The sequence below is a fragment of the Lemur catta genome, chromosome 8 (assembly GCF_020740605.2).
Source record: "Lemur catta isolate mLemCat1 chromosome 8, mLemCat1.pri, whole genome shotgun sequence".
Taxonomy (NCBI): Eukaryota; Metazoa; Chordata; class Mammalia; order Primates; family Lemuridae; genus Lemur; species Lemur catta.
Window position 1 is genome coordinate 29,350,088 of NC_059135.1, and position 16,739 is coordinate 29,366,826.

General features: G+C 36.2%; 1 protein-coding gene across 1 annotated transcript in view; it reads right to left on the reverse strand.

Moving 5' to 3' along the window:
• Positions 1-16,739, reverse strand: part of NBEAL1 (neurobeachin like 1) — a 158,739-nt gene that overhangs the window by 57,309 nt on the left and 84,691 nt on the right. The window contains 8 exon segments of the mRNA XM_045559692.1: positions 279-405; positions 5,846-5,970; positions 8,551-8,591; positions 8,593-8,709; positions 10,604-10,753; positions 10,843-11,148; positions 15,652-15,780; positions 16,074-16,227. Of these exon segments, the coding sequence (XP_045415648.1) occupies positions 279-405; positions 5,846-5,970; positions 8,551-8,591; positions 8,593-8,709; positions 10,604-10,753; positions 10,843-11,148; positions 15,652-15,780; positions 16,074-16,227 (1,149 nt within the window).

The following is a 16,739-nucleotide window of genomic DNA, read 5'->3' on the forward strand; positions in this document are numbered from 1 at the left end:
TTTAGCTATATCTCACAAATTTGATATATTGTTTTCATTATCACTCAGTTCAAAATATTTTCTAATTTCAAGGTCTAGCTCCAAGTCATCTCAGTTCTAAGCAGCTTTCCTCAATAATTTCAGTTAACGTTGACAGACACTTAATAGCTGATATAGCATTAATTGTTGGACCTTAGAAATACATAGTGTTGGAATTTCAAGCAAATATCTTCCAAAATTTTGCAATCCCATTTCTCAGAAGAAAATAATTTAAAATGATTTCAAATACTTATACATACATATTTACTCTGGCTGTTATGTCCTCTTCAGGAAGGTCTAATTTATCCTCCTCCATATCATTAACTTTTACTTGTTTCACTACTTCCAAAAGCAATGAATCACTGGAAGGCTGTGAATGTTGGATACCTGTTCAAAAATAAAATACCCATTAGACACAAAGTAAACAACAATATTATAGCCCTTCTGTAATTTGTGACTGTTAATTACATGTGTATCATAAGTAAAGAACGTTCTAAAATTTAGAGTAATCTATGATATTTGATGGTGATTGTTAACATTACTATTCATGTGGTAAAAGGAATACATGTTTTTAAAAGTATGGTATCTATTTTTCATGATGCCATTATTTGTTTCAGAAATAGGCCAAATACTTTCTTTAATCATATTTAATTCTAAAGGATGCCAATAAATAAGTCAAAGGAAGAATTATGCTCATTGTATTAATGTAATAGAACTACTTTTACTGCGTATTGCATTTGTACTAAAGCAATACTAAGAAAGAACACATGAAAAATTTTATTTATTTGTTCATTCATTCACTCTGTCACCCCAGGTACAGTGCAGTGGCACCATCATAGCTCACTGCAACCTCAAACTCCTGGGCTGAAGTGATCCTCCTGCGTCAGCCTCCCAAGTAGCTGGGACTACAGGCATGCACCACCATGCCTGGCTAATTTTTTTAAATTTTTTTGGTAGAGACAGGGTCTTTCTCTTGCTCAGGCTGGTCTTGAACTCCTGTCCTCAAGTGATCCTCCTGCCTTGGCCTCCCAGATTGTTAGGATTATAGGCGTGAGCCATTGCACCTGGCCACAAATTGTCTTTAATTGGGAGATAATACATAGACCAAGAGATGAAGTGTTATTTTCTGGAAGACATGAAATTTAATACATACTTCTGGTACATACCTATGCAATAAATGTAATATATTTTATAAACTAAATATTCTGTAAGAAGGCAGGGCTGGTATAATGGAAAGAACATGGGCTGTGAAGTGATAAACCCAGATTCAAATTTTGTTCTGCCATTTGCTAAGCCATATGACCACCTTGTTGTTTTTTTTTTTAATTTTTTTTTTTTTGAGACAGAGTCTCACTCTGTTGCCCGGGCTAGAGTGCTGTGGCGTCAGCCTAGCTCACAGCAATCTCAAACTCCTGGGTTCAAGGGATCCTCCTGCCTCAGCCTCCCGGGTAGCTGGGACTACAGGCATGCGCCACCATGCCTGGCTAATTTTTTCTATTTTTAGTTGTTTGGCTAATTTCTTTCTATTTTTAGTAGTAGCGGGGTCTCGCTCTTGCTCAGGCTGGTCTTGAACTCCTGAGCTGAAGCAATCCTCCCGCCTCGGCCTCCCAGAGGGCTAAGGTTACAGGCGTGAGCCACCGTGCCCAGCCCATATGACCACTTTGAATCTATATTTTCTTAACTCTGAAATGGAGACTCAATCACAGGGTTGTTACATAATAACATAATACTACAAATAACAAAACACTATAAAAATGGCAAATCGTCCCATAACTTCTCAAATGGTGTCACTGTTCAGATATAAAATGAATCAACCTACTGTATACTTGCATTTTTCTGGGTAAATCTGCTTTCATCATACCTTCTTCTACATTAGGAAGTACCAGCTCATACCTTTCCTAGAACAAGTTTGTAAGTATTTCTACTAAACATGTTTTTTCATGAGATCTATTATAAGCATGAATTTCAAAGCATATGAGAATACAACAAAACTGAAAATAAAAAAGTCTAGATAATCTGATACAAACAGAAAACTGACTTTATGTAGATGTATGACACTATTCCATTAAGAGTGTAAGTTTAAAATCTGATGGAAGATTGAGGGAGGATGGAGGATGGGAGAGAATGCAGCAAGGAGGCCAGTTGGGAAACTATTCTAAGTTTGGGGAAGGACAGCACCAAGCTAAGCTTTGGAAATAGCAAAGCAAATGAAAATAAAGAAAATTCAAAGGATATGTAAAAGAGAGGATCAAAAGAACATGGTATCTAAAAAGCTAGTATGGGCCGGGCGCGGTGGCTCACGCCTGTAATCCTAGCACTCTGGGAGGCTGAGGCGGGTGGATTGCTCAAGGTCAGGAGTTCGAGACCAGCCTGAGCAAGAGCGAGACCCTGTCTCTACTAAAAAAATAGAAAGAAATTATCTGGCCAACTAAAATATATATAGAAAAAATTAGCCGGGCATGGTGGCACATGCTTGTACTGCCAGCTACCAGGGAGGCTGAGGCAGTAGGATCACTGAAGCCCAGGAGTTTGAGGTTGCTGTGACCTAGGCTGAAGCCATGGCACTCACTCTAGCCCGGGCAACAAAGCGAGACTCTGTCTCAAAAAATATATATATATATAATAAAATAAAATAAAAAATAAAAAGCTAGTATGTGTAGGGGCTTAAAAGATATGATGATAAACTTATTGATAACATGGATTTTAATTTGAGCAACTAATATATGAAGATACTGATAACTGCAAGATACAAGAGAAGCAGAACCTAGGGTGAGAAGCAGACAAACTAGAAAAGATAACAAATTCAGTTTCAGAAATGTAATATGAAGGCTGTGGAAGAGGTATCTCAATAGGCAGCTGGAAACACTGGTCTAAAGTTCAAAAGCAAGGTTAGAACTAGAAACAGACATGGGAATGCATCATTACATATATAGTGGGGAAGGCATGTGATCACCCAGGAAGAGCACACACAAACAAAAGGCAAGATGGCTAGGCATGGATCTTGGAATACCATCACTGAAAAGATAAACAGGAAAAAGGTTTTAGAAAAAAAGACTAGGCCGGGCGCGGTGGCTCACGCCTGTAATCCTAGCACTCTGGGAGGCCGAGGCAGGTGGATCGCTCGAGGTCAGGTGTTCGAGACCAGCCTGAGCAAGAGCGAGACCCCCATCTCTACTAAAAATAGAAAGAAATTATCTGGCCAACTAAAAATATATATAGAAAAAAAAATTAGCTGGGCGTGGTGGCGCATGCTTGTAGTCCCAGCTACTCAGGAGGCTGAGGCAGTAGGATCACTTAAGCCCAGGAGTTTGAGGTTACTGTGAGCTAGGCTGACACCACGGCACTCACTCTAGCCCAGTCAACAGAGCGAGACCCTGTCTCAAAAAAATAAATAAATAAATAAATAGAAAAAGAGACTAAAAACTGGTATGAAAACTAGGAGGTTAAACAGCAGAGAAATATACTTACAGAGGAGGGTAACTAATAAATGCTTCAGAAACAAGGGAAGTAATGTAAAGACTAAAAATAAATTGTAGAATTTGGCAATCAGAAAAGAGTATGTCTAATAAAGAAGTATGGACAAAAAATTTTCTTAAACCAAATATTTGTAATGATACATTTAAGAATATACTTTCTTTTTGACTATTCAAATTCCCTAATTTATAAGTGGGTGTGTTCCAAAGCATACTTCATAAATTAGTTGTTGATAATTCATAATGGACTTCCCATCAAAAATAATGTTACAAATAATGGTTAGCTTTGTAGGTTAGCCCATAATGTAAACACTATTCTGTATATCTGTAATGGATTGCTTACAAAGCAGTACTGGGGTAAGTAAAACAAAACAAAATAAGAAAAAAAATTTTTAAAAAGAACACCATGAATTCTGGCAGCTGATAAAAATATTTTACACAGATAAAAATAAGGAGTAGGTAAAATATTTTGCAGTTAATTATGAAGTGTACTTCAGGGAAGGAACTTTACAGGCTTTAAAGATTAATGTCACTGGTTTTTTACTATTTCCAATTTTACTTTGAAAAGTGTAAATTTTTTCTTCTCTACAATTTTATTGTCACCATTATAATTAGGGTAAAATTTTAAAAATAATGATAATAATTGGGACAAAAAAAGAGAAAGAAAATGGCTTTCTTAGACTTAAGACAATTGAGACCAAGAAGAAGGGACATAAAATTATATCTGTGTGCATGTACAGAGGGGAAAGAAGGAGAGGAAGAAGAGGGAATTTCCTAGAGTGGGATTTCTTGGCAAAAGTCAGGAAAATAAAAGGGAACCCTATTCCTTAAGTAACTGTTAGACTGAAATCATTCAGCAAAAGATGTTTGCTGTGTGATAAGGACAGTTAAATTTCAAGGAGCAGAAAAAGTTTAACAGTCTCAAACTTACAGAGAGAAGCTGTACACAATTGGCTGTTGCTATGTAAGATACACTCAGAGTTAGTGTTTATATCCTAAGTAGGGCCATTATTTTGCATTAGGAAAATCACTTACCATATCTGATTTCTTTTAGAATGTAAGACTCTAAATGGCAGGAATCATGCCTCTCTTGATTAATTTTCTAACATCAAATGTATTGGCCATATGTTAAGGCAATTTAAAAAACAAGATATAGGGCCGGGTGCGGTGGCTCACGCCTGTAATCCTAGCACTCTGGGAGGCCGAGGCGGGTGGATCGCTCGAGGTCAGGAGTTTGAGACCAGCCTGAGCCGAGACCCCATCTCTACTAAAAATAGAAACAAATCAGCTGGCCAACTAAAATATATATAGAAAAAATTAGCCAGGCATGGTGGCACATGCCTGTAGTCCCAGCTACTGGGGAGGCTGAGGCAATAGGATCGCTTAAGCCCAGGAGTTTGAGGTTGCTGTGAGCTAGGCTGACGCCATGGCACTCACTCTAGCCCAGGCAACAAAAGCGAGACTCTGTCTCAAAAAAAAAAAATAAAATAAAATAAAGATATAAAAGTTAGTATTTATTTCATTTATAACTACAATTTAGTATACATATGACTGCCAATGACTCTTGACAAACAAGATTTGATTTGGGAGTAGTTCACAGAACTACCTCCAAAAAGAGAGAGATGACAAATGAGATGGTTAGAAAAGAAGGGCTTCAAAAAAAGAGTTGTAGAAGTCCCTTAAAATCTCTTTTGAAATATTGTCAGATTAAATATTTTTAAGTACTTTTTTCTAGAAAAAGGCACTGACTCATCTAAGATACTAAGGGTCTAGAGTTCCATAAAAATGGGTTATGAAAGTCCTAAAAGATTGCTAAGAATTCTAATTATATTTAACATTAACATGAGCCTCAGTCTTGATGAGCAAAAAAACAGGAAAAAGGACATTGTTTCACTGTAAGAGACATAGTAGTTCAAATGAAGTATAATTTTATTTTATTTAATTAATTAATTTTGGGGGGTAAGCACGAAAATGAGGTTTATATAGGAGAGAAAGTTAGGATTATAGGGTAAGAGCAAGACATAGGTTTACAGAGCATGATACATATGCCACTGATGACGACCGGGCCCACTGTCACAGCAAAGGGAGAGCAAAAGGAAGGGCGCAAAAAGGGCAGTATAATTTTATAATTCAAAAAAATTTTTCGAGCAATGACAATCAATGGAAACATGAAGCTATCTTGGATATAGGCTAAATGTAATAGCAGTGAACATGTATAATCATTTAAATATCAATTATAGAATGCCACACTTCCATTATAAATAATTTTAAGACAATTAATAACACAACAATAACCAACCCCACCAACACTGTCACTATGTTCAATAAAAAATTAAACAATCATTGGAACTCACCTAGATTATCTCTCAAGGCGCTAGCTTCCTCATGGGTTTTGAAATTATAATTCGGCACCAATTTAAGTCTCATGCGGGAATAATTTTCTACATTAGCTAGTTTCCAGTGAATTGGGTTCTGTTTCCTAAGAATATTCAGAAGCAAACAAGTAAAATCATTTAGCTTCAAGTTACTTTAAAGGTACTTTCCCTTTGTTTAGCTTTATTTTACAAAAATGTTTACATATATTATCTCATTTGATTCAAATGACCCTCAACCCTGAGAAAACCAAAGTGAACCAAACAGCTGCAGTTTATTTAAAAAAACTTCTGTTTTTAGAGACGGGGTCTTGCTCTGTTGCCCTTGGAGGGAAGTGGCACAATCACAGCTCACTGCAGTCACAAACTCCTGGGCTCAAGTGATCCCCCTGCCTCAACCTCCCAAGTAAGGTGACTACAGGTGGGTGCTACCACACCAAGCTAATTTTTCTTACTTTTTTTAGAGACAGTGTCTCACTTTGTTGCCCAGGCTGGTCTCAAACTCCTGGCTTCGAGTGATCCTCTTTTTTTTTTTGAGATGGAGTCTCACTCTGTCACCCAGGCTAGAGTGCCATGGCGTCAGCCTAGCTCACAGCAACCTCAAACTCCTGGGCTCCAGCAATCCTCCTGCCTCAGCGTCCTGAGTAGCTGGGACTATAGGCGCACGCCACCATGCCTGGCTAATTTTTTCTACTTTCAGTAGAGACAGAGGTCTCGCTCTTGCTCAGAGCGAGTCTCGAACTCCTGACCTCAAGCGATCCTCCCGCCTTGGCTTCTCAGAGTGCTAGGATTATAGATGTGAGCCACCACACCAAGCCTCAAGTGATCCTTTTGTCTCAGCCTCCTGAGTAGCTGAGATTACAGGTGTGAACCACTGCACCTGGCCACAGCTGCAGTTTATACATGAGAAATCTAAGACAGACTAAATTATTTGCTCAGGATGTCGTGAAGTTTACAGGTAGTAGAAATAAGATTTGAACATAGACTTTCAGACTTACAGTTTGATACCATTACTTTTTCACTGTTAAATGGAAGTTCTTAACTATTTATAAAGTTAGTTTATATTTCTAATATAGTTTTCAAAATAAATTATAATTTCAATACAAATTAATATTGCAAATGGATCAAAGATCTAAATGTAAGAGTGAAAATTATAAAACTCTTAGAAGATAGGCATAAATCTTCATAACCTTGGACTTGGGAATAGTTTCTCAGATATGACACCAAAAACATATGAAACAAGAGTAAAAAATAGATAAACTGGACTTCATCAAAATTAAAATCTTTTGCGCATCAAAGGCCACTATCAAGAAAGTGAAAAGATACCCTACCTTTAGGGTAAAATCATTTATCTAATAAGTGTATTATTGAGATTATATTAAAAAAAAAACCTCTTTACAACTCAACAAAAAGTCAAACAACCAATTTAAAAATGGGCAAAGGACTTGAGTGGACCTTTCTCCAAAGATGATATAGAAATGCCCAACAAGCACATGAAAAAATACTTGACATCATTAGACATTAGGAAATGGAAAACAAAATCATAAGATACCACTTCATACCCACTAGGAAGGCCATAATGAAAAATCAGGAGATGACAACTACTGGTAAGGATGTGGAGAAATGGGAACCCTCATACATTGCTGCTGAAAATATAAAATGATACAGCAGCTGTGGAAAATAGCTTGGAAATTCCTCAATAAACTAAACACAGAATTATCATATTATATGACCCAGCAATTTCACTCACAGTATATACCTGACAGAATTAAAAACAAATGTTCAAGCCCTTGTACACAAACGTTCACAGCAGCACTATTCACAATGGCCAAAATGTGGAAAACAACCTAAATGTCCATCAACTGATGAATGGATAAACAAAAGGTGATATATCCATATGATGGAATATTATTCAGCCATAAAAAGGAATAAAGTACTGATACATGCCACAAATAATGAAAACATTATGCTAAGTGAAAGAAGACACAAAAGACCACATACTGTATGGTTTCATTTATAGGAAATAATGAGAATAGGCTAATCATAGAGACAGAAAGGAGATTAGTGGTTGCCAGGCACTGGGGAAGACGATCGATAATGAGTGACTGTTCTGACTGTTTAATGGGTGCAGGATTTCCTTTTGAGGTGATAAAAATGTTACAAAGTCAGACAATGGTGATGATTGTACAACATTAGGGATATATTTAATGCCACTGAATTGTACATTTTAAAGTGGTTAAAATGATAAACTTTCTGTGATGTGTATTTTACCACATTATAAAAAGAGCTATTAAAAAAGATAATATAATTTAGCAAAACAGAAGTGACTTAGGATCAATTAAATAAATTGTAAGGTCAAACACGTAGCATCATTAACCCTAGCTGAAAGAGGTGGCATCAGAAAGACAGAAATAAACTGGTTCAACACTTATGCCGAGTCTAAACCCAATCAACTTTATATCACAGAGTAAAAGAGAAATAATTGCATGGTGAAAGACATATATGCACAAACCTCTAATCATCCCAAATCTGTAATTCACCAAAAGACAATAAAATTAATTAAAAACAGTATTTTATTAATATAAACTAAACATTTAAAAAATTGGAATAAAGAGGGCATTAGCTCAAAAAGTTCTAGACCAGAATTCTAAAGAATAAACAGTAATTCATAAATGACATACTCCTACCTTTCAGCCCAAGGTCCCCTTTCGCATGTAACATAGAGCTGTAATTGCCTTCCAGTGTCTAAGAGTGGCTAACTGTTGGCTACTAAGTTGCTTAAGCATATTATTATATCTCAGGTTCTCTTGGCGTGCTTTTCGATTAAATGGCTCCACAAAAATCTCCTAAAGGAAACAGCAATAAATTAGAGCCTCAAATTACATATTTATAGGTATATTTACATTTTAATATCATTATTTAAAAACTTTGACCAATGAAACCATGTAGTATGAGAAAGAAGCTGGTAACTAACAGGCTTTTTCTATTCCATTAGAATCATTTTTTCTGATGAAGCATGATATAATTCTAGCTATAATCTATTAATATTTTTTAAAACTTAAAAAAACAGCCAACAATAAACATGTGAAGAACTTAAAAAAATGGAAACAATAGAGTGCAGGCTGGAGTGCAGTGGTGATCACAGCTCACCAAAGCCTTGAATTCCTGGGCTCCAGCAATCCTACCACCTCAGCCTCCAGAGTAACTGGGACTACAGGTATATGACACCATACCCACCATATTTTTTTCTTCATAGAGGGGCATCTCGCTGTGTTGCCCAGGCTGATCTCGAACTCCTAGCCTCAAGTGATCTTCCCACCTCGACCTCCCAAAGTGCTGGGATTATAGGCATGGGCCACCACACCCACCTATGTTTATGTTCTTTTACCAATATCACCCAGTTCTAACTAGTGAAACTTAATAATACACCTTGAAATTGTAGTGTAAGTCTTCTAATTTTGTTATTCTTTCCCAAAATTGCTTTGGTTATTTTAATTCCTTTTTATTTATAATATGTATATATTTTAGAATCAACATGTTTGTATGTACAGACAATCTTCCTAAGATTCTTATTAGGATTGTATTCTTCAAGATCAATTTGGGAGAACTGAAATCTTAAGATGACTTAAGACTTTTGAGTCTTCTAATTTATGAATATAGTGTGTTTTCATTTATTTAGGTCTTCTTTAATTTATTTCATCAGTGTTTTGTAGTTTTGGCATATATACAACAGATGTTGTATATGTTTTGCCAGACAGACACCTAAGTATTTTATTATTTTTAGAGCTATTTATAAACAGGATTTTTAAAAAATTTTGTTTCAATTATTCATTGCTAGTATATAGAATTATGATTAAATTTTATGTATTGATTTTATGTCCTGCAACTAGGCTAAACTCATTAATTACAGGAATTTTTTGGTAGATTCCTTGGGATTTTCTATACTACATAGAGAATCATGTTATCTGCAACTAATTTTATTTCTTCTTTCTCAATATGAATGCCTTTTCTTTTTCTTTTCTTTTTTTTTTTTTTTTTGAGACAGGGTCTCAGTCTGTTGCCTGGGCTAGAGTGAGTGCCGTGGCATCAGCCTAGCTCACGGCAACCTCAAACTCCTGGGCTCAAGCAATCCTCCTGCCTCAGCCTCCCGAGTAGCTGGGACTACAGGCATGTGCCACCATGCCCGGCTAATTTTTTGTATATATATTTTTAGTTGGCCAGATAATTTATTTCTATTTTTAGTAGAGACGGGGTCTCACTCTTGCTCAGGCTGGTCTACGAACTCCTGACCTCGAGCGATCCACCCGCCTTGGCCTCCCAGAGTGCTAGGATTACAGGCGTGAGCCACCGCGCCCGGCCTCTTTTTCTTTTTTTTTTTTTGAGACAGAGTCTCACTCTGTTGCCCTGGCTAGAGTGCCGTGGCATCAGCCTAGCTCACAGCAACCTCAAACTCTTGGGCTCAAGCAATCCTACTGCCTCAGCCTCCCGAATAGCTGGGACTACAGGCATTCGCCACCATGCCCGGCTAATTTTTTCTATATATATTTTAAGTTGTCCAGATAATTTCTTTCTATTTTTTAGTAGAGACAGGGTCTTGGTCTTGCTCAGGCTGGTCTTGAACTCCTGAGCTCAAATGATCCACCCGCCTCGGCCTCCCAGAGTGGGTATTATTTTTATTTAATATTAAATGCTTAAAATCAACATGAAAAACTAGATATTAAAACATTCAATACTTTTTACCTGAAATTTGAGCTTGCTTTCCCCTCCTTCCCGGTCTCGTTTATGCATATTCACCATTAAGGCTTCATAACAATCCTTCCAATAAAGTGCCATGTTCTCATGACCCTCATAAAATGTATGAGTTTCATACTGCTTCATATAAGGTACAATCTTATATAAAAGAGAATATACAAGATTTAACATATACTTCTATAAAAATGATAAAATAGAAAAATTTTGCTAACAAAGATAAAACTTACATATTTTTCAATGTAAACTTGCCATTCATTTGAACTACAATATTCTTGAAAATCTTCAAAAAATGAAGAGCTACCATTGGTAAAAGGTAAAGAAGGCAGGTGCAAATTCATGAAAAGAAGCTCATAAATTTTGGAAACCAGGGTACGAACAAGGGGAATCAGAAATGAGTAGATTTCAGTCTGTTGCTTGATTGATTGACTTAGAACATGTTCCAGCTTTCCTAAAATGTAACATGCTTCATCCTGATTTTCAATCACTTTTGTCTGAAGAAGGGTATTTAGCTTAGCTGATGCCATTGCGCAGACCTGGAAGAAAACACTTTAGGTGAGAAAGAGCAGATTAAAGCAAACATTCAGTGACAGCACAAGTTCTGCCTGACTCTGCAGGCTCACAACTTTTATACAGTAACTGTCAAGAATTGTAAAGGGTCTTAGATCTTACCTTACCTCCAAGCTAACAAGTTAGGCTGCCACAGTTTCACAGATGTTGGCAGAAGACACAAGACTCCTGGGTCAAAGACAAAAATCTACAGCAATAGCAATAGCCAGAGTATTGGCTTTTGCACTGGTTCCCCACACTAGAATTCCCACAGTAAGAAATGAAGAGGACTAGATGATACCTGCACATGTGAGCACACTTTAGGACAGGAATCCTAAGCATAGGGAACCTCAATCTTTTATATTAGGCAGTAAGCCTGTCTGATCTTTGTCACAGAGGGAGACATTACCATTACTATATTGGACAGTAAACTACTCTGCCTTTTGCTCTCGAGGGAGACATGATCTCTATCTTCCAAAGTTGCTCATACAAACAACATCAAAAAGGCAGTTCATAACAAAGGCAGCCAGAGTCTCTATTCATAAGATATGCAGAAACACAACAACAGCCTCATGGCTAATTGTCTACCAAAAATAACCGTAGGAAGAAGCACTCTTTCTCTGGATATGAAAGAGGTAGCATAGGGCCAGGTGCACTGGTTCATGCCTGTAATCCCAGTATGTTAGGCAGAGGCGGGAGGATCACTTGAGGCCAGGATTTCAAGACCAGCCTGGACAACATAGTGAGACCCCGTCTGCACAAAAAATAAAAAAATTAGCCAGGCATGGTGATACACACCTGTAGTTCTAGCTACTCAGGAGGCTGAGATGGCAGGGTAGCTTGAGCCCAGGAGTTTGAGGCTATGGTGAGCTATGATCATTGTACTTCAGCCTGGTTGACAGAGTGAGACCCTATCTCAAAAGAAAAAAAAAAAAGAAAATAGGTAGCATACAGTCCCAATTGCTGTTGGGCAGCCATTTTGTTTTCATAAGGGAAGACAGCTTATGATGACAGATGATCGAGAGTAGCGCTATGAGAACAGCAAATAAATGGAACCAGAGTCCTGACTGAACCCTGCCTTAAACTCATCTTAACTATGGAAGCCTCAATTATGAGCCAATAAATCTTCTTAACTAAGTCAATTTGAATTGGTATTTCTGTTACTTGAGATTAAAAGTATTCCGATACATAAAGGACAGGTATATAGGAGTCCAAGTTCTTGATCAGAAACCTAACTACCCTTAAAATTCCCATATTAAGAGCACAAGCCCCAGCAAAGAAATACTCTATATTACTATTAAGGTTTGACCTTAAACCCCAAGGTGGAAAGGTAAATTACGCCATTAAGGGGCTAGAGAAAGATCTAAGCCTTAAAATCAAACCAGTAAAAATGATATATTGTGCTTCTTTCGTCTCCCCCTTTAAACTCTATTTCCTTATTTTGGATCTTCCCAAATAAAGAAAAGCAAAAGAAAATTAAAAAGTATTAAAACCTGACACCACTTCAAGAATTTATCTGTGCCAAAAGCTAGTCTGGAATGTACACACAGGTCTTTGCAGGCTAAGGCAACAAGAGACGTTAGGCAGTCATTCTATGCAAATCTTAACAAAGCAAACAGCATTGGAGAAACAATCTCTAAGATGGCTCAAAGCTTTAACTTTTCTACTAGACAGTGAAGCTTCTTCACCCTCCTCATATTTTCCCCTAACCCTTTACCCCACTTTAGTCTTTGAATCTGACTAAAGGAACTTAATTCCAATAGAGTCCAATAAATGGAAGAAAAAAAGTCATAAAATCTCTACATCCAGGAAATACCAATGCTAACATTCTGGGCCTTTTTTGCTATGTGTCTTTAAAAATATTGTTTACATAAAAAGTTGAATATCTAGTGCTTTGCTTTTAATAAATAAACTCTGTAATGAACATGAGATAATTTACTTGACCATTGCTTTAATTTTGGATACACACATACCACATATATTCCCCCTCCTATCTAATATTATAAACAGTACTGCATTAGGGTCACCTGAGGAATTACTAAAAAATACTGATGCCCTAGTCCCTCTGATTCTGAGTTAATTACTATGGGTGATATTCTACCAAGGTATTTTTTAAAAGCTCCTCTAGGTGATTTCATGTGCAGCCAGGGATAAAAGTCCCTGGCTGAGCTAAGAAAACTGGGGGAGTAGGGATTCAGACCAACTCGGGACCATATGCTGTAACTAAATGAATTAATAACCATGTAGTCTTATTTTTGAGAAAAGCTGGGAAATCTTGGGTTTTGGATGAAATCTCCTAATACTTGCAATTAATACATATGGGCCAAACAAAACAACTTTCCTAGCCAGATTCATTTTGCAGGCAGCTGTATTATAACCCTAATAAGGAAAGAGATTCCTGTCCTAACCTTTAACATGTACCTCCAGGAAATATGCTTTTATTTCTGAGAGAACGAAATTAAACAACAGGCTAGTGAGAAATGTTTTAGGTCACTAACTACTGAAAGATAGGATCAGTCTTATCTGTAGGTATTGTACTCATTCATTTATTTATTTACTGAGTATTTATAGAGCCCCTACTATAAAATAGGCATTGGATATTTAATGGTGAACTAAACAAAGGCATTTTGTTTCAGGAAATTTCATCAAATAAAAAAACAAGGTAAACTAGTTTACCTTGAGTCCCAACATCTAAATTGAATAACTACCTGGCATGCTAGTTGCAACTACTTTAATATTCATTAGGCTAATGTTAAAGAAAAACCCAAAAAAGCTATCCTCATTCTATTTCTAGGTAGAGGAAAAAAAGAATATTATGATGCACATCTCTGTGTACAAAGATTGTTCAGTAATATTATTATTTTAGGATTAGTTTTAGAGTACAATTACTAGACGAGTATAATCATTTTTAAAGTTCTTAGTTCAAATATTTTAGAATTACACTTAAAAGGCTGTACAATTTAAACTATCATCTGTATGTCTTAATACCCTAAATACCTTGTTTAGTTTTCTGGCATTTTTCAAGTTTTCTACAATGATGAAAGGAAAAAAACTCCTATTAAAAAAGTAACATGGGGAAATGAGTTTTATCTAATAGGAAGAAAAAGAATACAAAATTACCCAAATATATGATCATTTCAATCATATGAAAAAGATATATTCATAAAAAAATGACAAAAAAATATTAAAATACTAACAGTTGTTTTCTCTTAGGTTATGAGATGTTGAATAATTTATTTGTTTCTTCTTTATGCTTTTGGGTATTTTCCACAGTGAGCAGGTGTTACTTTTATAATCAGAAATAAATAATTATTAAAAACAGAATCGTCAGATTATGGTCTTTTTAAAACAGGGCAACTTTATGTTAGAAATTTAACCTTTCCATGGTTTTTTGTTTGTCTGTTTCAGACAGAGTCTCGCTCTATCGCCTAGGCTAGGGTGCCATGGTGTCAGCCTAGCTCACAGCAACCTCAAACTCCTGGTATCAGGCAATCCTCCTGGTTCAGCCTCCCAAGTAGCTAAGACTACAAGCACATGCCACCACGCCCAGCTAATTTTTTCTATTTTTAGCAGAGACGGAGTCTCACTCTTGCTCAGGCTGGTCTCAAACTCCTAAGCTCAAGTGATCCTCCTGCCTTGGCCTCCCAGAGTGCTAGGATTACAGGTGTGAGCCATGATGGCTGGGCTTTAACCTCTCCATGTTCTTATCAACACTCTATCTAGTTTATGTACATTAGAAACCAGTCAAACCCAAAGCCCCTGAACCAAATACAAAAATTAAAACATCAAAAGAAAATAAATAGAGTCAGATAAATAGTTGTGGGATACCTGTCATGACTAATGCAACCCAGATTCTCACAAGTACCTATGTAAATAGAAAAATGACAGACTAAAATCCACTTGAAACTTTTCCAACCTTTTAAAATTTTAATTTAAAATAGAGATAAATATTCCTTGTGACCCATATTTTATTTACCTTTATTTCAAAACCTAGCACAATGCTTAGTACTTGAAAGATACTTGGTGTTTGATGAACAAAGAAAAGTATGAGATAAAATGTAAAATTGTAGATTAGTAAAATATTAGAAAAAACTTTGAAAGAACAATTTAAAAAATAATTTTCCTAAAACTATAAGCTCTAAAATGTACATATATAAATAGTCTAGGCAGGCTGTCTAGCACCTAGCTGGCTACACTGAATATAGATGATATGAGTAATGTTTTTAATATAAGCTATGTATAAATCCTATAAAAGGAAGCCTTAAAATTATATCAACTCATAAATATCAGGAAGAAATAATCAATTAGCTAGCTGCCTCTCTCAAGCTCTTTTCTGATCTCACTAAACTCAAACTCCAAGTCAAATCATGGATATTTTTGGAACTAATAAAATAATTAAAATAGTTAAAAGACGTTATCATTTGGTTGTCACAAAAATAATACTTATGCTGCATGCAAGTATAGAAAATAAAGTAAAAGCATTGGCAAACCTGCAAATTACCCCTTCCAATGAATCCAAGAAGCAACTGGATCTGAATTTGAGAGAGTTTTACCCATACTGGACTTTCAGAATACCAGACTGACAGACAGTCAAAGAGCAGCATCATATCCTCTAAAAGCTAAGGGAAAAATTATGAAATAAAAACATTCAGTTTTTTAATCCACTGAGGAGTTTTCCCCAACACTAATACAAATCATAAATATTTCAAAACTAGCCCAATTTCAGTTGGCAAAAGCCAAAAGAGTCATAAAAGCAATGTCTAACAAAATCTGTGACTATTCATCACATCTTGCCCACGTTTACTGCATCTGATTATGTACTAATGCTCTAAAAAGATGGGGTACAAAATTTCATTCTCTGAATAAAGTTCTTAACTTCCCAAAATATAATTTCAAAGGGATATTACTGCACCTTCTCAGTCCACATATTTGAGTTAACTAGTCCCTCAGATTGTAGAAAGTCTTGTATGATCAGCATGAGTCGGAAGCCGTTTTCAGCAGTTATTGGGTTAGTTTTTGCTTCTCTGTTTTCTGTGACTGCCCATTCTAACATCTTCTGTAGCAAACTAAGTGTAAAACAAAGTCCTCTTAAAACCACTGTGATCTTAGGAAGATAGTAGGACATGAATAAAAAAGGAAAAAACAGCTTGAGAGGCAATACTTTATCTCCAAAGATACATCATCACTGGCAGATATCACTAAGACATTATGGACGGAATTTAATAACGATGGAGTAACTTTTTAATTTTTTGGAGTATCAATCTTTAATATATCTAATACTAAAAGTCAAAGTTACCTATTTTACTTGACTATAAAAAAGCTATGACAATAATTCACATTCTATCCTCCATGAGATACTTAAAACAGTTTCTCTAAAGCTGAAAATGGGGAAGTTTAGGGAAGAAAGGCTCATTATGCCTTACAGAGGGTCTAGCCCTGTAGAAAAACAAAGAGGTAATTCTATCCTGGTGTGCTGTTGTTACAGAGTCCTATTATCTACAGGGAACCCTAAATCCTTCAGAGAAGTAATTTTCATGAAAACACTACTCCCTTCCCTAAGCATGGAAACACTCAAAAT